Source organism: Ambystoma mexicanum, chromosome 3q (assembly GCF_040938575.1).
Source record: "Ambystoma mexicanum isolate Mex_15411 chromosome 3q, UKY_AmexF1_1, whole genome shotgun sequence".
Taxonomy (NCBI): Eukaryota; Metazoa; Chordata; class Amphibia; order Caudata; family Ambystomatidae; genus Ambystoma; species Ambystoma mexicanum.
Genome location: NC_090926.1, coordinates 927,728,093 through 927,753,176, shown reverse-complemented (window position 1 = coordinate 927,753,176; position 25,084 = coordinate 927,728,093). Strand labels below are relative to the sequence as shown.

General features: G+C 44.7%; 1 protein-coding gene across 1 annotated transcript in view; it reads left to right on the top strand.

Annotated features, from left to right (window-relative positions):
* The window catches only part of LOC138583120 (cholesterol transporter ABCA5-like), a 3,134,767-nt gene that overhangs the window by 2,584,590 nt on the left and 525,093 nt on the right, over nt 1-25,084 (top strand). Inside the window, exons 27-28 of the mRNA XM_069655080.1 lie at nt 1,414-1,488; nt 3,029-3,120. Of these exons, the coding sequence (XP_069511181.1) occupies nt 1,414-1,488; nt 3,029-3,120 (167 nt within the window). The remainder of the gene's footprint in view (nt 1-1,413; nt 1,489-3,028; nt 3,121-25,084) is intronic.

Genomic DNA, 25,084 nt, shown 5'->3' with positions numbered 1-25,084 from the left:
AGGCACGCGAGACGGCTGATAACCGGGTAAGCTGGCGAAAGCGAAATCCAGAGGAGTAACCCAAGAGCCTGTGGTGGCGTGATTGTGACGCAGTGGACTGTCAGTCCAGCAGCGGTACTGAGACAAGAGACTCTCCCGCATCAGAGAGTGGATTTCACGGGAGAGAGTGAGAAGGAGAGAAAAGTGTATGCAACCTGACAGATCGAGGAGAGATTACCATCCTGCGAACAGGCCTGATGATGCTAACCCCAAGCGAAGGAGGTAATGGGCACAGCGGGAGACTCGGTAGGGATGGCGGAGATAAAGAGTACCTGAATCTTTCTCATCCCATTGAAACGAGAGAGTGGAACTCAAGTGTGAATCATTACTGGCACAATCATGCTAGTCCCAGTAACAATGAAGATAAGAATATAAGTGAGAATAATTATTGGAACTGACAAGCTCATTCAAGTAATAGAGAAGATTGGGAAATTAATTGGCCCAGCCAGGAAAGAGAGTGGACATTAAGAGAGGAAAGAGCAATAATTGTGAAGACCCAAGATGGAGAAAGCAGGAGCACTATTGTGGATGGCTGCCAAGAACTACCTAAAGATAAAATATTTAATTGACTTTGCTGAAAAGCAGAACACAGGAGAAATGAGTCATTCTCCCATGCCTTAGTTAGCTTTTTCACTAGTGGTAGGGACATAGACTAGATTTGGACAGAGCACAGTTGTTCCTTTTTGGACTTACTGGTGACTGAGTTAGTTTTGGTTAGGTAGGGAAAGCCTATGGTTTAGGGACAGATAGGAGTTTATTTATTTTAAATGATAATAAAAACCTTTTGACATGGACAATGCTCGTCTTTATCCTCCTTCTGACCTACCACAGTATGTATTCATTTTAAGGGCATTATGAACATTAAACGTCCCCATATGAAATCATTGCTATGGGTGTTTTGGTGACTCCATTGTAGATTTTGTTATTTAATAAAGCTGTGTCTATTTTGTAATACCGTCTGTCCAGTTAAAACCAAGAATAAAAAAGGCTCATCTATAATCCTTACCTATAACAATACTGTGTGTAAATCATTTGCTAACCCAATGGATGTATAAGTAAAATAAATATTAGCTTTTGATATTCTTTCAAATTACTCACTGTGTTATTCTTTAAAAGGACTCTCTGGGGCACCTCAGGAAGGGTTTGTCCTTCGTTTTCAATTGTTTCAGTAGATCACTCAGAACAAAGTATCAAATAGGTGGAACATATTTCTTAAATGTCAATTTTGTTTCTATATTTATGTTTTATTGACGTTTAAACCAGTATAATTGATATGAAGTCCAAGAGTATGTGGTAACAGAATAAACATACAATAGGCTATTTTGGCAAATTATGATTGATCTATGTGAACAGCTGTATGTTACTTGTTTGCAGATATCATGGAAAGGTTCACCGAATCATGAGAACCATTCCAGCCCCTGGAGCCGACTCTTTATTGCTGTGATAGCGGTAAGAATACGCATGCGTAGTGATGAGCTATTTCTTCATGCTTTCTTTGTCCTAGATCTCAAAGCTTGGTTCCCACACTTTCACGCTGGAGTACCTCTGCAGTGGCTCGCTTTTCTCACACACCAAAACTGGTTGATTGTATAGTGTGTCCTCTATAGGTCCAGAGAACCCTTGAAACGCATCAGATTTCTTTAAACTTCTCAGTTGTATTTTTACAGGTTAATTCTCAAAAGAGTCTGTCATTTTAGCTGTTCTGGTTGTGGTTTTATCAACTTGTTCACTATCAAAAAACATTGATCTTCAACACAAGATGGCGAGCCCCAAACTCTTTGTCGGACCCTTAATTCTGCTAAAACCCTAGATTCCTGGAAAACAGTTTATTTTTACGCTCTTTTATTTCCTGTAACACCCGAGACACACGTATAGACAATGTTTACATTATTAGATTCTACATTGAAATGGTTAGTTGAATTTTCTGTAACATTGTAATTACTCCAATTTGTAAATCCCTTTCTTTGCGCTACAGAAATTGGAGTTGCATTAAAACTGTAAATGGTAGCTATGATTGTTGCAGGTTTACAGGTGCATGGTTAGAGGAATTAGTTGCATTTTGAAGTGTCTGTGCTCGCAGCTTTATAAAACCCAATAAATAAATACATGTCTTAAATAGTTGCCATTTCGAAAGGCACATCAAAAGCTGCTTTAATTGCAAAAGATGCTGAGGTATTTGCCAGTTGAATGGTACTAAATGTATCTACCTCTGAAGGATGATGTGCAGCAGCTGCCCTATTGGGAGTGGAATCTGTGACTGCAGGCCTTTTTTTGTAATCAAATTGTCATCACTACCAATATACTTGCATAAAGACACATTGGGCCATATTCTCAAATACGAGCACTAATGAAAGGAGCACAGAGAATGAGCTCATTTCATTTGCGCTCATTGCTAAATTGCACAGATTACCTCATTCTCAAAGGTGACCTGAGCATCCCAGGTGGGAAAATAGCACAAAGAAGCATGCCCAGCCCCTTGCATAAGCTCCAGACACTAATGTATGACAGGCTTCCAGCAACCACATGGATTGCCGGGAGTGTATTTTACCAAAAAGAGAGCCTGTCATGGTGAAAAGCTAGAGAAAATGAAAACGCATTTCCATCCATTTGCGGGATGGAAATGGTACTGTGACAGCTGTGGTTCAAACTGCGGCGGTCACACTTAAAAAAAGAAATCATGACCGGGTCAGAAATAGCCCTGCCATGATTTGCGCCTCCCCCAGCGCCTATTTCATAAAGACGAAGACCCTAATTTCTGTGCATTTAAGAGTGCATTCCATTTGTGAATTGCATATGTGCTTTTAAAGGAACCGAAACACCCGCTTATTTGCGCAAATGTGCAAAGTGGGGAATTGGGCTGCTTCTTTTTTGGTGCAAGTAAGGAGATGCTTTAGCGCATATTCTCACACAAAAGGTTTTGAGAAACTGGCCCTTTGTGTGTATTTACACTTTCATCCATGATTTGTCTTTTGCTTTTTTCATTCTTCAGCCTTACTTGCAGTGTTTGGTGTTGCTGTTCATCTTGCGCTATCTGGAGATGAAGAACGGTGGAAGAGCGATCAGAGATGACCCCTTTTTCAGGTGAGTATGATGTAAAAAAAGGGCAGGTAAAATTCATGCTTGATTGTAGAAGCAGAACATTAATTAATTTAAATTTCTCCATGAGACTTTAACATGTGACTTTTAGGTATCGCTGAAATTGCTGCCCATAAATCAAAACTATTATCATAGGAAATTAATGCAGCTAGTTGACATAAGAGGAGGGCAGGTTGTGGGTGTTGTTTGGTTATTTACCCACCCATTGACTGCACATGGCCATGCTAATCCCTATGGCCATTCCCACCCACTACCTACCTCTCCTCCCTGCTGTAAACACACACCCTGGAATCTCTTTGAATCTAGCTCAGTGCTTTCGGAGCCTTCTCCTGAAAGGTAATGTCTGAATTGCAGCCAAAAACCAGCTAAACCAGCTCTTGATGTAATAAAACTCTCTTAACCAAGCGTGCCTGCAACTGCTTTTGAATAATGTGCAGAATTGCAGAAATTGTTCCTGAATAATAAGCTGCCAGCTGATAGTTGTGTGTGCGCAATGTATTTCTTTGCATTTACATTTCCCCAGTCCATGTTTTGTGTTCACTCACCTTTGTTTGTTTCTGGCCTTTAATCTCCCAGAGATCTGCTGTTTTGCCTTTTGTCGTGTTGATTGTACCGGAGCTTCTTGTGGGCTTGTCTGTACATTGAGCACACTACGCGCTGCATTTGCTTGGCTAATGTAGGGCGTACAGCAGACAGTTTTTTTGTAAAAGGGGAAGTAAACCTTTTTTTCTGAAAGACATATGGTTTATGATGCTGGAAATTAACTTCTTTTATCAGTGGTTTATCTGAACCAGAAGTACTTTACAGGAAACAAAATGATATTTCAATCCTATGAAGCATACTTTCGCTAAATTGTCTTTGGATGGAAAGTCCCTATCATGGCTTTCTCCCGTGAGGTCTTGGTGCGTGCACTTCAATCGTACACAGACCACTGCGACCCGTTGGGGAAAGAGGGGTAGGGTCCACTGGATGGGTTGGGTACGTGGAGTTAGGGAAACCAGAAAACCAGAAAGAGGGTTAGGGAATGGGTACTGGAGGCTGTTTTGCTGAGGTTGCTGACACATATGCCAGTTCACTTGGCTCCTTGTGATTGACCACTCTCACTCATGGTATGCATTATAGTGCATTACCCACAAAAGAAGATTTGAATTACCCCACGTGAATTACATTGGGTGTGATGAGCAAGAATTGCATTACCCCATACAAATACATTGGTGTGTTTCTCATGAACTTTGCTTTACCACATACTGATTACATTGGTGCGATTCTCATAAACCTTGCATTCCCCCATGTAAGGCGCTTGATGTGCAGAACTTCCTTGCATTGCCGTATGCAAGGTACATATGTGCGTAAACTCTTCCTTGCATTAATTCATGCAAGGTACATATGCAGCACACAACATTTCACAAGTAACTAAACTCAAGTCTTCTTAGCTCTGGTGCTGGAGTTTAGAGTTTGTGCCGTTGGCAAGCTGCTCTCAAGAGCACTTCAAATGAGCGAACTAGGAAACAAAAGCTTTAATGAGAACAAAGCCCTCTAATGCAGACAGAATTAGTACTTACCACAGAAACGCTTGTCTCATCGTGTGAGCGCTTATTAAGTTAGTAACAAGGATTTCGGAATGCCCGTTGGGCAGTAGCATTGCGCAAATACTATTGAGCTAGCGGTAGCAAGAGTTGAAATGCCCGTTGTCGTGCAAGCGTTCATCACAGTTAATGATTGTCAAAATTGAAGGACGCTGAGTTTGCACAGATTTGCTGCGTATGGCACAGGAATTCACACAAGCGGCAGAGCCGCCACACTTATCTTATTTCGCAGAGCCTGGTGAGATCAGGCGAGGGATTGGCCCCAAGTTTGTTTGTTTGTTTGTTTGTTTATTAATTTGTATGGCGCACCGTACCCATAGGTAACTGGGCGCAACAAATACAAGGATACTTACAGCTTGTATGATACTACATAGTATGACAAGTTACATAGAGAAAGAAGGGTAGCCGAGATTTGTACATCAAAATTATACAGTATTTGGCATAAATCAGGTGAGTAAAAGATATGCAAGAATAAGTACAGTACATTATTCAGGAGGCGCATATTAGGTGAGTAAGACAGTTACAAGTGTGAATACAGTGGAGGTTAAATGTCATTGGATCGTAGCAAATTCAAGATATTGCGTCTAAAGCTGAGGAAAGATTGGTCGGCCCGGAGAGAAAGAGGTAGTGCATTCCAGGACTGGGCGGCTTTCACTGGGAAACTATTTCCTCCAGATTTGTTTTGCCTGAATCTAGGTATGTTCAGACAGAAGGCGTTAGCCGCTCTAGAGGGGCGGGTGGAGATTTTTCTTACAATTCTTTCCGTTAGGTAGGGGGGTGCTGCATTGTTTAGGCACTTCGAAAGTAAGGGAAACTGTTTTAAGCAAAATTCTGTTGTTTATCTTCAGCAAGTGGTGTTCTCTTCTGAATTCTGAAACATGTTCTCCATTCGGTATGTTCAGAGCAGTTCTTAGCGCATTGTTCTGTAAGATTTGGATTTTGTCTAGGATATACTTGTTGGCACCTAGGTATAGGGCGTTAAAATACTCCAATTTTGAGAGAATTAGTGCGATTGCAAGGATAATGCAGCTAGCCTTGTTTAAAAATGGCCTACAAGCCCTGATAAGCTTGCACGTGTAGGCAGATGATGAAGCCATGGAGTTTACCGGATTACTAAGGGTTAGACTAGAATCAAGGTAAAAGCCTAGATTTTTCACTTCTTTAACTACCTTGATTGTATTTCTGTCTATGTTGAAGGCAGAGTAGTTTGAGTTGCCTTTTTTTAAATTGGCAGCTGATCCAAGAATCAGGAGCTCCGTTTTGTCATCATTCAGACAGAGGCCATGGTTGCCATCCATGCTTGAATGAGGAGTAGATTTTATTTACTAAAGCCGTGTCCTTGCCATAATTGCCCGAAAGGGGAATGAGGATCTGGGTGTCATCTGCATAGTTCGTGTAGGTGACACCCAGCCTGTCCAATTTGTCAAACAGAGGCTTTGTAAATATATTGTACATGGTCGGCGATACACAAAATCGTGGAACGCCGAATGTCGTCTGGATAGGGTCTGCAGGTGCTGATGGGGAGAAAACTCTCATCATTCTGTTATTTAAGAACGATTGGACCCAGGCTATTGCGTTCCTCCAGAAGTGGGCAGCCAAGGCCAGGTTTTTGCACAGAACTTCGTGGTCCATCAGGTCAAAGGCAGCCGACAGGTCGAGGAGGAGTAGCATGGCGGTTTTCCCTTTGTCCTTGAGCTCATCAATTTGGGTTTTAAGTCGATTAATGCTGTTTCCGTGCTATGTTGTGGCCTGAAACCGGAGATAATTGGCCTCAAGGTAGTTCTGTATTTGCAGGTAAGCTACTTTATTAATTATTTTGAGAAGGAAGAGCATTGTGGTAATAGGCCTGTAATTATTCGGGATGGAGGGGTCCAGAGTCTGTTGTTTTTATCAATGGTAGAACCCAGGACTCTTTTAGGTGGCCTGGGACAGTGTTGGTTTCAAAGTAGGCATTAATTAATTTTGAGATGAACGGTGCTAGGTCTCTCGCTGCCTCTTTGATTATTTGGGCAGGACAATTGTCACCCTGGCAATTGGAAGGTTTCAATGATGAGATAATTTTTTCAGTTTCATGGATGGATACTTTAGAAAATCTGAATGGTTCTACGGTGTTGGAGGATTCAATGGGGATGGTCAATGGCAACTCAAGGGTGGGCAGTAATATCATTTTGTTAGCTAGAGCATTCTGTATGTTTGTGCATCATGGTTTATCCTTGGGAACATTGTCTGTGGGCGGAATTGGGGATTCCATTTCTCCTAAGATCACAAATAGTTCCTTAGTATTGGAGCTGGCATTGGATGATTCTTTCATTATAATGTTTTTTTTTTGTACAAATTATTTCCTTTTTGAAGTTATTTGCAAAGTCGGTCAACTGCTGCTTATTTTCTTCTGAAGGAGTGTGATGCCATAAGGTTTCTAGTTTTCTTTTTTGTAGTCTAAGGTTTTTAAGTTGTGGTGTGAACCAGGCATTAAGATGTGCACACTGTTTGCTACTACGCATTTTGACAGGTGCAATGTCGTCTAAAGCCTTAGACATAGTATCATTGTATACTTCGAAAAGGAGGTTGGGGTCGGAGGCACTTGGGAGTGAGTTGAGCGAAGGTAGGATATGCAGTAGGAATCTGTCCGATGTGATATTTTTTTTGCTTCTAGTAGGAAGGGGTGGTGCCATTACTTTATCTTTGGCCAGTTGTCTGGATGTTGCTAGGGTAAAAGCAATCAGGTGGTGGTCGATCAGTAAGGCTGGTTTGTTGGAGCTGGCAGCAAACACGTCTGTTCTATGGGGCAGTCAGCGCGAGCAGTGTCTCGTTGCTGCTTCGAGCGTATCTGTGATTGCTGGCACGTGTCTGCATGAAGCAGATGCTTGTGCTGCGAGTCCCATTGCCAGCTGGATATTGTGGTTCTTTTTGTGGATGCGTGCCTTAGCCCTTTCCCTACTGCACCTACAATGGAAGCAGACATGGCGTCTGCCATGATGTGCTGTTAGCCTTGCTCTGCTGCCAATCTTATGCTTCAGTTTGTATGTGGTGGCCGACATGCAACTGACAACCCGTTGTTTCTAGACAGAACTCCCCTCGCCCCCTCTTATAGGACCTTGTTTACTAGGGTAGTTAGCATGAAATAAGCAGAAGAGCGGTCCTCTGTTCCAAATGCCACTTAATCTATGAGGTAACAGAGCTGGCCTTACATCTTCTTGAGTTTAATATGGCTCTTACTTCATATTCTGAGAAACCCTTTTCCAACACGGGTGGAGGTCTGATTAAGCGTGCTGTAGCTGCTTTGAGTAGCGCCACGTCAATCACAGGGTGTATCCGCACATTGGATGGGAATGAGAAGCGTACTGCTACCGGGTTGAATATGGCTTTGATAGGAAATGGTCCAATATATCGGGGCTGGAATTTACGAGACTCTGACAAATGCAGGTTGCGAGTTAAGAACCAGACTTGATCCTCTATTTTGTAAACTAGGCCGTGCTATCTTTTTTTTATCTGCATATGATGTTTGTGGGTGGTATCCGTAAGTAGTAAGGAACTGCGTGTGCTTTGTTGATGAGTGCATGCCATTATTGTATGCTAGTTCGGCTAACCATATGTAATCCACCAACAAGGCCTTGTTGCCATTTGCTACATAGGGTAGGTATTGTTCAACTGTTTGCTTGACAACCGTCTGTTTCTGGATGGTAACTGGTGGATAAATGCATGTTAATGCCCACATGTTTGCAGAAGGCCCACCAGAACCGTGAGGTAAATTGTGGTCCTCGACCTGAAATAATGTTTGTGGCACACCATGAAGGCAAACTATGTGTTGCAAGAAGAGATCGACTAGTGCGTTTGCTGTGGCGACCCCTTTGCAAGATATGAAATGAGCTACTTTGGTGAGTGAATCCACAACAACTAGTAGAGACGTGAGTCCCTGATTTTCAGGTAGGTCTACTATTAAATCCAGTGAGATAATATGTCATCGTTGTGTAGCTGTCGACTTTTAGCGCCTAGATGGCATAGGGCCTTAGTTCTGCACTTTATACATTTTGTAATAATAATAATCGAGTAATAATGGTGTTGGCAGGGTAGGCAAGAGCTTTAGCTGACCAGCATGCTTGTGATGGTCAGATTTGTTTCGGAGACATGTTTTGCAGTGTCGTACATTTTGTCATATGTGTTGTCATTTGCGGCCACCAAAAGTATCTCCTCACTAGCTCTTGTGTCTTACGGATGTCAGGGTGTTTCATGGTGTTTTATGGATGTCAGGGCATTTGCAGGGTGTCCTGCAAATGGAAGTTGTGACACGATTGTAATGCTTGAGTTCTGAGTGTGCTGTTAGGCAGATGGAGCACAGAAGCTCGGAAGGGTAAACCATCTTTGACCACCTATTGTCCTTGACAGAAACGCTGCTGGTGCGGGCTGGCGACACGATTGGCCTAGTTTGGTCTTCTTCCCGTGTTGGTGCATCTTGCTCTGGGTAGCGTGACAAAATATCTGCATTTTTGTTTTCTAGTCCCGGGTGGTATGGGACCACAAAGTTCAAATTAGCGAAGAACATCGCCCAACATAGTTGTCTGGGGCGTAGGGCTTTTGCGCATTTCAGAAATTGCAGTTTCCTGTGATCTGTTAGGACGGTGATTGGTGGCGGGCCCCCATAAAATAATGGCACCATTCCCCAAACGCTGCCTTGATGGCTAACAATTCACTATCTGCTATCACATAGTTTTGTTCTGCTGGAAGAAGTGTTTGTGAGTAATTTGCCACAGGACTGAGTTCCCCTGGTTGAATCTACGTTAAAATAACAAAGCAGATAATACCTCGGCTTGACAGGCCGAAGCGGAAAGCTTCACATAACGAAAGTCCTGACTGTCATTTAAACTGACATTATGTTAGGTTTTTGCGAGCGTTACAGCCCTGATCAGCCCTAATCGATCACGTTGGGAAAGAATTGCTCCAGTTGCCTAACTGGAGGCATCTGTTTCCACTGTAAATGTTTCTGCGGGATCTGGATGTAGCAGTACAAGTGAGGAAGTCAATGCCTGCTTGAGCATCTGGAAACTGGCTTCGACCGCTTCATCCCACCTAAACAGAATCCCCTTTCTGAGTAATTTTGTGATTGGTTGTACCTTTTTCACAAAACCGCTGATAAACTGTGTGTAGAAGTTGGTGAATCCTAATACTGGCTGTACATTAAGGTTGGTGATGGCCGATTGTGAGGGGCCAGGAATGTGAGGCAGACAACTTTTTCAAGAGTTTTCAACTTTTGCTATTTTATTAAGGAAAACAGGTTGAATAAACGCTTCATTATCACTACCCTGACGAGGATTTCCCTGCTTAAAATAAACTAAAGGAAACCCTCTAACCAAAGGATATCTAACCCTCACACTTATACAACAATCAAGTAAAAAGGAAATATATGGCAATTCAATTCTACAACAATAGGTAACATGTAACCTGGTTCACAGTGTGATCAATGTCTCTAGTCGAGGTCTGCGCAAACTTCCCTTTCCCAGATCCCAACCAGGGTCTTTTCCACAATTCAAAAGAAAACCAATGTAAACCGTTTTAAGTTCTGTCGCTTCAACAAAGTACCTAGAAAAGAGTGATACGCGCTCACTCCTCCTGGAATAAGAACTGTCTCGCATTGGTAATAACAACAAATAGTTTGGTCAGGATGGTTCACCACAACTTTAACTGTAGAATGAATTGTACATTTTCTTTAGCCAGCTTTTACAGCTCTTCAACAACTGCACAATTCAACATGTTGTTTTCTATTAGTACCACTCTTCGGCATTTGCACCTTCTCCTACCTGGCTTATCTTTTCCCCAGGTATCTTCTGGGTGGCTTGCCCTATGGGTATGCTTGCCTGCCCGTCGTCTTCTTCAAACACCAGAACAGAAAAGTGCTTCAATGATAAATTAGAATAACAACAACTACAATAGTCTTCTTTGGTATAAAAATGTAAGCAGCTTTCAGGGAATAGAACATTCACATTAATCCACATTAGGACTGTTCTGCAAATGATGCTCATCTCCCCCTGGATAGCACTTTCCAGAAGGGCAGCATGGTTTGCCACGTTTCTTTCCCTTTTGCTTAAATAACAATATAGTGGTTAGGATAACATCTTAAGACTCTACTGCAAACCTTGCTTATCTCCCTGTGGATTGCTCATTTCTAGAAGAGCAGCATGTTTGCTTTCTGCTTCAATAGTTACACAATATCTAGGATACAGTCTTTTCCGGTGGTTACCTTGGATTTGGCAATGTGAATTTAGATTAGGCACATTCTTCTCAACAAATTAGCAGGGCTTCCTCCAACCCTTGGGATTCATATGATTTCCTTTTGGCTTTTGCCAATGCTTGGTGTTCTCAAATTGCACAGGTGTAGCGTTCTTTTGGCTTTGACAGTGCTTGCATGACTTAGTTCTTAATATTGTTTCCCCACCGAGTTGCTGGTATCTCCACAAACTCACAAAAGGAATATCACAGCTACTTTGTTTCCCTCACTGCCACCTCTGTGGTTTTCTGAGTTTGATATTCAATAGCAGTGCCTCTGTCACTCACAAGCGAACAACGCAGCTGACCCGGTGCACGCAAGCAGCACCCTAGCGCTTCGGTACCACTGGCAAGTGAGGAACTCACTGGGTAAGTCGCTCTTGCTCGGTGCTCGCTGGCCGTTAGCTTCTGTGGCTCTCCTGGACCTGGCGAACAGTTTCTTGGGGTTCGATCTTCGCCGCCAACACCAACTCATAGCTTCCCAAGCTCCTACAAGTCTCCTGTGCGACCCAGTTACTGGATATCTCTCAGCATTTTCCACCACGCCAATTTACTGCTGCACCACCTCTACAAGGAGGGGTGGTGGTAGGTAGATGCTCCAACCCTCTGAGGAACCTCTGTAGTCCTGGCATCTTCTCCCGCCGCCATCTGTAGACACGGCTCGCACAGCATACACTACTTCCTCTGCTTTGGCCTCTCTGGCTTCTCTAGCGTCTCTAGCTTCTCCAACTTCTCTAGCGTCTGAGGCGGCCATTTAAACAGCCCAGTATCCATCAGGTGTGGACAATCTCCACTAATTAACCATGTACTACAGTTTTGTTCCTCTTGTGAGAAACCTGAAGGTGTCTCACCCCCTACCCTTCTCCTCCCTATTCCAACACAAACACTTTCTCACAAGCAGTTCATTGTGAGCGACAACGGACTAACACCAGAGCCGTATGCCTGACATGTCTCAACACAAGGGTCAGGCAGAGTCTAGCAATTACTGATAACTACAAACACCCGACTTCCATCACAATTCCCCACATGGATAAAAGGCGGAGCACGAAAGCACACTCTGAGCAAGGCCAAACGCACGAGGAAGCAGCTTTTCCGGGATGGCAGTTTAAACCGAGGAGAAAGGCGGCGAGACCAGAGAGGACAAGGAGGGAGTTAACCTTGCCCTTTTCAAGAAAGGATCACGACTTTCAAGAAGCCTCAAGAAAAAGAAACAGAAGACCAGGAATTACAGATGATGTACGGCGTAGCATGTGTCAAAGGTACACAAGGTCTTCCAGCTTTGATAGCCAAGGCGGGGAGAAGCGATTGCCACTGTGATACTGTACTTCACTCCGACAGCAAAGCAACACCGATTTCAGCACAGCCGGTGAGTCGGGCGTAACTGATAGCAGACTGGACTGTGTTATGCTCAAGCTTGCAAGCAGCAACATTGTATGAGTTTGTGTGCGATTGAAACCAAAATAGGTACCAGATACAGAGTGGTTCGGAGCCACATGGGTGCTCACATGGGTGCTCACTCAGAGGTCTCTGCATGTACATATCGAATGGTGAAATAAAAGTGGTCCTGCAGTCGGTTAAGTTGAATTCTGTGTTCATTCGAAAGACTTTGATTGCCTATGAACTGAAATTGGTCTGAGCCCGGAAAAGGGGGACTAGTTGTTTAAAAGGGGATCTAAGGGGGTATCCGGGGTGAACAGAACAACTCACCCGCAAAGATATTGTTGTGGCAAATGTGAACCCGACTGAGGAATGCCTGTTAATTAAAGTTGGGATGAACCCGACTGAGGGAAGCTAATTGTGAAAGAAGGATCTGAGCCAGGCTGAGGGGGATCCCGAGTGAAGAGTAAATCGCCCAACTTGAATATTTGGAAAGGAACTTTTCTTTGTTGTTTCTGGTACACCAGGCCCTCTGAAGCAAGAGACTTTAAACAAAATAGACTTAATAATAATAATAATAATAATAATAATAATTAGGCTTTTATATAGCGCTACAAACCCTCAGGTATCTGAGCGCTGCTTATTATTACCCACGGTGTGTGGTGCTCATTTATCGACCTCGGAAGGATGAAAGGCTGAGTTTGGCCCCGCCGGGATTCGAACCTGCGTTAACAGGCTCTGCACGGGTGTCAAAGCGGGCGCTCTACTCGCTGTGCCACTTGACCGGCTTGGGCACAGAAGGCCCTGATGTTGGCAAAAGGAACTGTGACCTTGTGCCGAAGATGCCCAAGAGTGTGCTGTGCTCGATTGACCCACCTAGTCCCGTGCTAAAAATGAGGTGAAAGGAGGGCAACAGTCTAAACATCCTAACCTATCATTTTGTGAGGATTGGCAACATTTTCTTTTTGTATAGGCCCTTTATTTGGCTAGACTCCACTAGGACTGTATTATTATTATTTGATGGTCGTAGCTTGCTCCCATCTTACATTTTAGGTTTCACACCCCTGATAAAGTTCAATAAACACCCTTGAACTGTGATCAGTTGTCTGCCTTACTTTGATAGCATGCCTTCCTTACACTCTGCATCCCTCTTTCTCATCCCAGTGCCAAGGGAAGTATGGAACTTGAAGTCCCGTACCACAGAGTTAGATTTCTTAACTTTATCATTACTTAGGTATATCTTGGTGTTGATCATCGAACCCCACACTTGGTCCAAGAGGACTGGGATCCGCGGGAGTGTGTAGCGGTTTTTGGTCATAATCCTGTTGATAGCACAGTAATCTATACATGTACGTAGGTCTCAGGTTTTCTTTGGCACAAAAACAGGGGGAACGAAACGGGGGAGGTGGAATGCCTTATGAATCCATGTTTTAGGTTCGTCTGTAGGTTGATCCGGCAGTCAAATGGCTGATGGGGTGGCAATGTTTCTGCAGCAGCCTTACTGAACATTTCACGATAATTCTCATATTTGGTTGGTAACTCCCTTGTCACGCTCCCGATGGTGTGTCTTTGTGTGGATGGTTCAAATGCGAGTGATTGAGTTTCTGCTCCCATACTATGCTGTTGGCAATACCTGGAGGATACCTTCACTGAACCTTGACCCCAGTCTACCAAAGGGTCATGTACGCTGAATCATGGTAGGCCCAAAATTAAACCGAAATGCAGTGCTGCGTTCAGGTCAAAAGGTAATGTTTGGTTGTGGCTATGAATACTTTCTAGTATTATGTCTTCTGTCTGTTGGGTGATATGTCCCGACACCAACAGCAAACCATCCACCGATTTTACCTCCTCTTCCCGTTCTTTGCTTACAACTGGTACACTCAACTGCTGTGCCAATGTTACATCTATGAAATTTGCAGTAGTGCTCGGATAGGTATTCTAGGGTGTTTTTTGGTGGTGAACTCGGCAGGACCCATCCTGTTTACTGATGAGCGCTGGCGTTTCCCTGAAATTTCTGACTTTGGTTTATTGGTACAGTCACAAACAAAATGACCAGCCTTCCCCAGTATAGGCACAACTTCTCACGCCGTCATTTCTCTTTTTCTTCTTTGGAGAGCGGGTTCCGTAAAGTCCCGATTTACATAGGCTCCTCGTGGTTCTTGTCTGGTCCACGTTGTGGGTCTTGGCTGGTCTAGCCGGACAATGGCTTTCACGTCCCACTTCCTTCTGTCCTGCTTCATCTTGTTCTGCCTCTGGTCAAGTCGTAACGCCAGGTCGATCATGGTTGAGCAGTCGGTAGGCTGAGGATCAACTTGAGCAATGAGATCTTTTAGCTCATCGCGTGATCCCTGATGGAACAGGGCCAATCTCTTCTCTTGGGGTCATTCAGTGTCGCTGGCCACCGGCCAAACAATTGAGAGTTGTGACATATGTGATCAGGTCCTTGTCACCTTGTCGCAGCATCAGGGGTTCTCAGTCTTTGGTTATTGATGCAGCTTGACGGTTGAAGATTTTACCAAACTCTTCCAGGAAGGAGTCCCACCTTTTTTTATTTAAAAAAAATGTTTATTGAGCATTGTAAGGCACGTTATACAACATAATTGTGTTTGAAAGCACCACAAGGCTAAATGGGAAGGGAATAGAGGAAATAAAAACAATGGCATACAGTAATATACAGTCGTGGTCCTACTTGGCCTTGTGGCATTCGGCCGTGCAAGTGCATTGAGAAGTGCGTGAGAAGGGTGTGGAACAGGGAACGGAGCCGTGGACAAGTGCAGGAGGAGAGCCGGGAGGGAAGTACTAAGGGGAGCTGAGGAGGAGAACCTCAGGCTAAGTGTTGCTACAGGTGACTCTCAAGGTAGGATGTTTTGTCATCAAGGGAGGCCCGCAGGGCAGTGCATTGGGGGGAGGGAGATGCTGGTATTGACTGAGAGGAAGGGCCTGCGATCCTATAAGATTCACGAGGATCAGGTCACCAGTCACAGTGGCATTGGGGTGATTAGCAGGGGAGGGAAATGAGGTAGAGAAGAGCAGAGTTTTGAGCAGTTTTTGGAAGTTAAGGAGGGAGGTCCTTTTCAAGTCTGAGAGAGGCTGGGAGCTGTTCCAAAGGGAGGCACCAGCCGAGGAGGGATGGCGTCATCCTTCAAATGGATTGTGTCCTCCCACGTATTCCTCATCTTTGGTATTCGATATCCAGCTTCAGCTGCTTCGGAAAACATTTTTGCCAGAGGGCGCTGTGCGTCAATGCTGTCGACTCGATGTCCCTTGGGGGCCTCCGTCTCAAGGATGATGTCACCGAAAGGCATATATGCACACACAGCGCCCGTTGGCTTCAGTTCAGTTTTTCTGCGAATGCTAACACTTTGAGAAATACGGCACGCTTCATTACTTCATACGTGAGTATGTCTTCTTCGTCAACACCGACTACCCCGAAAACCGGGTTTAAGAAGTGTTGAGATTGTGACTCGAAAATGTCGTTGACCGAGCCACACCTTATATGTCTATGGTGTCTCAGGGTGGAGCATAAGACCTGGCCTGCTCCAAGTGCCAGTCGATGACCGGAAAGGCCCTGAAGGAGCGAAAGGGGAAATTGGCGGTAGGTCAAAACCCCAAAACATATACCCAGACCAAAAAAACGTCGACCGACGAGTCGCGAAGCAACTATCCTCGGAGGAAGAAAGTTAAAAGATTGAGATAGAGGAGTGGCTCCCACCACTCCTCATTGTCGTCGAGGATGTCCGAAAAGAGGCACTATAGGTCGCCTTCTTCGAATTTGTTGTCCCACGAAATAAATCCACTCCTGTCGAATGGGAAGCATTTAGAACAGAAATGCAGAAAATATTGTGAAACAAAAGCCCACGGCAATCCATGCTCCTACCACGCCTTCCAAAGAAGCCGGTAAGTAAAGGTCCCGACCCAAATCCTGCACACCCTCAAGCCCGGGATGAAGGCCTGATCCTCATCGGGAGCCGACGAGGCCTTGGTGCGATGACAAGTCATTGAAGGATTAGTCGAGCTGAAAACATAAGCACAAGTCGAGGTGGTCAACACCATTGATGCCGGCTGCCCCTGTGACGCCAGCCAAGCCCTCGACATAGACGGCACCTGCGACGGCATCAAAGCCAGCTGGCCACCAATGCCAGCTGTGACATCGACACCGGCTGCGCTCTCGACGTCAGCTGTTCCGTTGACGCAAATGTCCATATGGCGCCATTGAAAAAAGTTTTGACGACTCGAGTGTTGAATCCACAATTTGTCAAACCCTTGATGCCTGATAAAACTTAGGTTCCTTTACCAAGGACAATAATTTAAGTCCCTCACCTCAATATATGAGAACAAACCCTCGTACAACGATGCACCCTTTGGTCTCCAATTTAGCACATCACATGTGCCTGAAAGTTTAATTTCTGAGGAGTCAAGGTTGAAAGACCTTTATGATAATCTACAGACGGCAAGTGGAGTGGACACCGCACCTGAGCTAGATTATGGAAGGCCAGAGGCTGGGGAACATGCTGATGTGTCATATGGACAGCTAATGTCCAAAGTAGTGGAATATATGGGGTGGAGTAGGCCTCTGTTACCATTTGAGCAGGATGGACATCCTGAATAAGGGTCCACAGACAGATCCTATATTTTTTTTTTCTTTTATTTGAATTTAATTGCATTGCAATTTTTACAAAAGAACAAAGAACAAACAAACATTGAAATAAATAAAGATCCAAGTTCTCCACTTTTCACATTTGCTGCAACTTTGCTGCATGTAGCTCTGCTCTTCCTCAGAGGAAGCTCCCAGCGGAACGCAGCAACCGGGAGATTGCAGCGTCCCACAGATCCTGCTGCAGGCAGAGGGCATGGAGGACTGCAGGCTTCCTGACCCTCTCACGGCCAGCTCTTGCCCTGGCGTTTTTCATCCTCCTGCTCAGCTTGGCGTCCTTCCAGCCGGTTCCTCTCCAGTCTGCTCCACTTCTGCAAGCTGCGTCCCTCACTCCAGGCCGGTTTCTCGCTCTCAGCCTTTTCTCTCTCACTGCTGGGTGGTCACCCATTGTTTTCACCCGTGACTGGTTAACAGGTTGCAGGTGTAAGTCCTTCATTTCAATTGCCGGACTGTAGTTAAGCTTAGTAGCTGGACGTGCCTGACTATTATAATGGTACTCTTCACAACCCTCTTCCTCGTCTCAGTACCAAAGTGGTGTGAATGAACGGAAGTGGCATTCTTCCCAGTTGCCTCCTCCTCCTTGAAATGGCTGTGTAGCGTTTTGTGTGTAAGAAAGAGGCAAAGACTGACAATAGCCTACAAAGGCAGGGGGAAGGTAGGGTTCATTTTGATAAGGGAAAGGGGAATACCATGTCTCACCCAAAGGCATGCTCTCCCCACTCCCCAAGTTCCCTCCACCCAGGTGACTCTCCTTCGCATATCCACTCCCAGGTTCGGGATCCATGAGCGATGGCCTTTCCCTGGTCACCTGAGAGGAGGATTCAGAGGGAGTCTAAGTGAGGGTGCCCTCAGGTTCCTCACACTAAGCAATGGCGGGAGGGGGTTGAATGGTTTAAGATTATCAAGGGATAGATTAATTGGCCTCTGCACAGCAGATAGAAGGAAAGCAGCCAGCGAGTAAGTTGAACCCCTAAGTGACCAATTAAGGAAAACTAGTAAGCTTTCTTGACAGTCAGTCTCTTCCCCTCCTCACCCACTGAAATTTAGGGGCCCATTTCACTTGAAAAGTGTGGAAGCCCTTAACGCAGGGCCTGACAGCAGTTCAATGAAAGACCATGCTGCATACATTTGAATCGTCACAGGACTGAGACTTCTTGATTTTAAGGTCTATAAATTTAGTAATGTTAATTTTGGTAGTAATTCAATGTTATTTACATATTATTTGCATTACTACAAACAGCTTTTGAGAAAAACAATGAGAAGATGAGTCAGTCCTGTCGGGGTTAAAATCTTGGTGGCATGGCTTAAATCTCGCTGAACCGCTCTCAGGCCCTTCCACAGTCTTCCTATATAGATGCCAACATCATCCATTCCAACCTGTAGGTTCTTATCCAGTCCTGTTTTGTCTTTGCATTTTGGGATTTGTAGTTTGTTTTATAATGGGGAAAAGCAGAATTAGATGTCTCAGAATCCAAAGACAAAAAACAGGACTGGATAAGCAACTAACAATTGGAATGGATTATGTTATCAACTATATCTTTCTTAAGCACTTGGCATTACAGCCACGTCTTAACTTCCTTGTCCTTGTACTCACTATATGAAGGCCATCAGCCTTCTGACAGAGCCTTTGCAGTATTCTCAATTTTTTTCCTTTTGCCCTTCCATAGCTTGGAGTATAAAGCTACTGACCGATCCGATAAGCGTCTTATCCTCGAGAATGGGTACTGGCATGGATTCACAAGCTCATGAATATTCTCTGTTGTCACGCTGGGAATCCTCGGTAAAAGAAAAAAACGGTTTCACTTTAGCTTGAAAACGGTATTTCTCCTCTAAACCAATCACTGTCCTTTCGGTCATACTGCTACCGTCCAATGACAGTCCTCTACCTAAGCTCCACCTCTGGTGGCCATCTTCAGATATTTACTGCACGCTTCAGTCCTCTTCTTGCTCTCCAAGCTATTTTTCCTATTCCACGTTTTTTGGGAACATTTTGGCAATGTTTTTGACAGATTTTTCTCTCATCGATCGACCGAAGGTCGATTACCGTCTGCGGGGCCTGCCGTCAGCGAAGATCATACTACATCGCAGATTTTTCATCGAGTTTCGAGACCGCCTAGGCTTGGGCCTACTTCACTTCTTTCCACCATGACCGAGGAGAAGAGATGCCTCTTAAAACTCTGTGCGAAATGTGTATTGAAGAATGTGGATGTCTAAGATCGGCACTATAAATATTTATATTGCCTGCATCTTGACGATGATGAGGAGGCATGCGAGGTCTGCCGTGGATTTTCGAAAAAGGCAAAGAAGTGTCGCTACAGCAGGCTCGCAGCGTAGCTCAAATCAGGCAAGGCCTCTGACTCTGCCTCTGGGCATGGTCATGCCTCCCCTAGGAGCGGCCGGTCCCACAAACAAACTCCCTTAGAAAAGCGGTTGAGATCCTTTGAGGATGCCCTGCCCTCGGGGGTCCAAAAGAAGGCCAGGCTGCACTTTATTGATCCCACTGGGTTCGCCGCTGCTGCAGGTCCCAGCTTGGCAAGGACAAGGTTGCCATTACCAACCACTTCTACAGCAAGCCTACAGTGAGAGGCTCTTTTTCAAAGAGAAAGTCCTTGATGCCTTCAAAACTCTGCTTACCATCAGCAGACAAGGCGACGAAGGAGAGATCCAAAGGTGGCCCTTCGCTGCCCCCCCTCAACGTTGTCATCGGCAGCTCAACCGGCCAAAACAACCTTGGGATCAACGGTCATGACCACGTTGACGAAGGCTTCTGCTACCACCCGGTCGTCGACCTCATCAACGACTACTACTTCTTTTTCTAGAGGGGGGCTGGCCATGAAGGTGGTATCCAGTCACGGCAACGCCCGCCCCGTGGGTGTCGCTACTGCCACGGCGTGAAGCACCTGCTGCATTTTGGGCAAAGGCCCCTGGAATGGAGACAGCAGCTGCTCCTCCCCAGAAGTCTTCAGAGGGGAGAGGGTAAAATTCCTACAGACCCTATAAAGGGTACAGAACCATGGGCTGCCCTGGTTAGACTGGTACAGATTTATACGAATTCTGATGAGGGCCTCGACAATCTGCCCAAAGACTATTATTCGGACTACGAAGGGGATCAGGAACCCGTGTCTGTAGGTGGATCACCACAAGGCAAGCCCGGTCTCCACCTCGCCAGAAGAGGTACACCAGTCTGGAGCCTCCACCTCTCATTCCTTCGATGCCTCAGCACAGGGACATGTCTTTGGACATTCTGACCACACTTCACATGCTTGTATCAGAAATTCAACAGAGATTGCCACCCACACCGGGCCCTGCTCTGTCTAGGAGTCCGGCATTAACCAACACCACTTCCTTCAGCTCGGGACTTGACCCTGACTGGGGATCATGCCACGCACATTGATATGGTGGCTACGGCGAAGGACGCTGACGAAGCTGATGACTTCGTACCAGCTATGGGGAACCAGTGGCCACGGATGAACGCACAGCGCCTCTCCGTCAGATAAGGTTTGTTCCTTCCATGCAATGATTTCCGGGGCCTCTGAACTTTTCCAAAGGGTACCCAAGGAGACGAAAAAGGAAGGATTCCTTTACCAACATTGTGAGTCCAGACAGAAGACCATCATGTCCGTCCCCTTCCTGGATGCTATCTGGGATGAGGGCATGGCCCTAATGAAAAATCTGAGTACCGCTCCACCGAAGCGAGACAGGCTTAAGAAGTAATACAGAGTTCCGGACTCTGCCCCAAGTGCCTGACTCTGTGGTCTAAGTTGCGGCCAGGAAACACTTTGCGAACCCATCGACCTCGTCCATGTTGCTTCTGGACCAGGAGGGGAAGAAGCTGGATGCTATGGAGAAAAGCATCACCTGTACTGCTGCCTGCACCATTAAGGCTGCTAATGCCCTGGCCATTTTGTCACACTATAATCTTCAACTATGGTATAAAATGGGCACTAGTTTGGACTTCTTACCTGAAGACAAGAAGGTAGAAGCTCTGGCACTGTTCCAGGAGAGAAGTGGCTTCTGACCAAGCCATCACAATGGCGATGGACCTCGCGGACACTGGGTTCTGTAAAATGGGCACCAGAGTGTCTTTTCGTCGGCAGGGATGGCTCAAAGCCACCAACTTCAGGCCGGATGTTCAGTCCAAAGTGTCATGCCATTGGATGGAGAGAACCTATTCGGCAAGACCGTCGACAAATCTCTGCAAATTAAGATGGACACGGAGACGGCACGTTCACTGGGTACCCTGCAACAATGTTGCTCGTCGTCCTTTTGTGCCTCAAGAGGAAAACCCCAGCAGGTCCTCCAAGGGATATATTATAAAAGAAGGATAAGATGGTAAACTTTCTCTACTTCCACCCCTCCCTCTCCCCCAACGATTAGACACCTCTGACAGATTCTCCGGCACTACAGGTCTTGACAACATAGACTGCGTGCAACATTCCAAATTTCAAAAAACATTTTTGTTTAATACAGAATATTTAAATTAAAACATAAGATACTACCCACACCTAACACAGTGTACAAAACTACCACTAAAACCTACAAAATCTAAAAAGTTACATTTCAAATAAACCACTTACAAATGGACACAGACGAAATCACATATCACAGTACATAGAAAAAACCTAAATGTGTCACTAAAACAACATATAATCCCAACATGTTTCTGTTCTTTAAAGCCCCTTTCGGGCGAACATTCTTCAGGGGAACCTTTAAAATATCCACTATTCTTCTCAACACTGTGTTGAATGGGTAGTTTCAGGCAACCAGCCTGCAAAGAGGGGAAACAGAGGAAACTAATCAGATCCCCAGGGGAGGGGGTATTACCAAATGTAAAAGTGGAGTTGACTCAGTCAAGAGAACAATTCCACAAAAAGGTTTAGAAATTAAACCAATTAGATTTACCTTAATGTGGTGAATCTTCAACGCACGTCCATAAATGACAGGCTAATTTTTCTTCATTGAAAAACCAAGATACTTCAAAAGGCGTCTCAATCCGCCGAAAATATCGTCACACCTAGAAAGGACACATCACACTACCAATGAGCCACAGATCACTACAGGACAACAGTCATGAATTGTTCAGGATATATTAAATAAAAATTACCTTCACGCAAGTGAAGCCACCCACAACGTGGGGCAAGGGGAGAAAATCCCTTGTAATGACAACCAAGTCTGCAGATGATTACAAAAGAGGACGCAGAACCAATCTGTAATATAAGAAGGGCGGTCACCAACCATCTCAAAGAGCATTAAAATGCACCGATACACCACGGCTCCCAAATGTGTAAAAAAAGGGAAGAAAAGAAACCATTTCAAGCCCAGCCTAGGTCGTGCATTAGAGCTCATGCTTCCAAACAGTAGTGTCATACACCAGCGGTCTTCACAGCCATTAAATGTGTAAAAACATGCTGAACGTGACCAAGTAGTGAGAGATAGTACACAACACCTCAACGTTAGAATCCTTACAGTCATAATATCCACTCATTTTATAGCAGCTCTTTTCTTGTTGTATTTCTTTCCTGGCAGAAAAGGAATTTCCAAAACTCCCGTTAGCAGACCAAAAGGGGGTCGGAAGTCATTACGCTTCTGTGGAGTTCAGGTAAGTGTTACACCCACAGAAAGCTCTTGCGTGCTCAGTCCTGTCTGTGACTATCCACCCAGATGAGGAACCGTTGGTGTGTGCTGTGATAGGAAATAAACAATTCATCTTTTTGGTTGCCACAGTGCCACTAAATCGTACATTAGTAAAGGAAAAATCCCATTAGCAGATGAAACTCTTGACACACAGGGCTTCTCTGGGGCTTCTCAGTAAGTAAAAATCTGCGGAAAAGGAATAATAGCCCCCAACATCACTAAAAGTAATGTAGCTACTAAAGTTCAAGAACAACATGCTCACCTCTAGATTAGGAGAAACAAACTCCTCGCTAATAACTCGCGGGGTTTGAAAGAAGACCGTGCAGCACCAGCATGTGTTTTCACCAAGTGCAGCAAAACGCTCACCACTTCCTAGTAAACACTAAGAAAGGACTATACTTTTCGATTAAATACTCGCCGGCAAGAAAATACAGCGGCCATCCTTTACATGCAATCTTCCTAGTGAACACTAAGGAAGGACTACACTCTTCAGTTAGGTACTAGCCGGTAAGAAAAAACTAGCGGCCATCTTTGCATCAAACCACCCAACAACAAGGGGAAGCAGTGTTGAGAAGAAAGTGCACTGGGGGGCACAAAACCATTCAAAAGAAATCGACACAGCATTGCAAAAATCAAGCAACAGACATATGCAAATTTTTGCAAATATAGATGGCACAAAATAAGGAAAATTCAAAAAAATTCAAAACACAGCCAAAATTGCAAACAATAGTCAGATAGCAGAAAACATTTATGTTTGGCTGACCAGATGCCAATCAATACTCTCATTGAGCCCCAGAACATTACTTTGCAATTTAAAAATAATTTTTTGTTCCAGGTTCAATAATTTCTGGTCTGTCTCGGCTTTCCCATGGCCATGCACCTTTTTCAAAATAAACCACGTAAAGTCATTGCAGCCATGTTTCATATCAAGAAAATGTTTCACTAAAGGAGCTGCAATCAGTTGATTTCTGATGCAGCTCCGATGTTCCACCATACGGACTTTACATTGTCTGTTAGTCTTGCCTACATAATATAGGCCACAGGGGCATGTGATTAAATACACAACATTGGATGTGTTACAGTTGGTCATTTCATTACACACCCATTTCAGATTAGGCAAAATTTGTATATATCTAATCTCTTTAGTTTGGGCACACATACTACATTTACCGCAAGGAAAATGCCCTTTTATTTCCGGTAAACCCCATAACCTGCTTTGTCTCACCAGTGGTGTACATTTCTCAGTTACATCATTCCTGATCAAAATGTTCCTTAGGTTTTGACTTTTTTAAAGGCCACCAAAGGGGGCAAGGCTTCTTTTCCTCTGTATACCTTTTTCAAAGTTTTCATCACAATAGATTTAATTTTGTACGATAAATTTGAAAAAGTATTAACAAAAACAGTACCAATCTTTCTCTTTATTCTCACATTTTTCTCCAAAAGAGCCTCCCGATTATTATTGTATGCTCTTTTTGAAGCAGTCTTAATCACTCTGGATAGCCTTTGTTTCGCAGTTTCTGAGTAAGTGCGTCCACACTTAGACGGAAATCCTCTTTTCTATTACTATTCCTTTTTAACCTTAAAAACTGCCCAAAAGGTAAGTTGTTTTTCAAATGCTTAGCATGATGGCTGTTAAAGTGCAGAAGAGAATTCTTGTCAGTAGTCTTTGTGTAGGGCTTCACTTTTAACACTCCATTCTCATGAAAGATGGTAATATCCAGAAAATGAGTCTCAAAGTCACATATGGAACCCGTAAATTTCAGAAAAAGATTCTGTTGGTTCAACCAGGTCATAAAGCACTCAGCTTCTTCTCTCGTACCATCCCATACAATGAGTATATCGTCTATATACCTCAGCCACTTCCTCAACTGATGGATATAAGGATTAGTGGCTGGGTATATCACAATTTTTTCAAAATATTCAACATAGAGGTTGGCTAAATTAGGGGCCATGGCCGCACCCATGGCAGTGCCCTCTATCTGTTGGAAAAAAGTTCCTTGGAACTGGAAAAAGTTTTGGGTAAGGGCAAACTCAGTACACCACAAAATAAAGGCACTGCTCACAGGGTGTCCATCCTCTCTGCCCAGCAAAATTTCTTCAACAACCTCTAATGTCGCCCTTTGTGGTATCATAGTATAGAGGGATTATACCACCCCTTATCGGCAGCCTTCCCGCTCCTTGACTCAAGAGGCCTACAGCGGTCACCCGCAGTCACATGGCAACAGAAGTCAGTGCCGGCACCGACCGCAGGGCAGAGCTCCGATCCAGAAACAGGCCTTAACCGGCCGTGGACTTATGCCCCCACTTGTGCACCCCAGTGGGAGGCTGGCTGGTGAGGTTAGTCAGTGCGTGGAAGACCATCACCACCAATAGATGGATGCTGGACACTCACGAACAGGGACACACCTTGGAGTTCCAATGCAGGTGTCCTCATATTCCC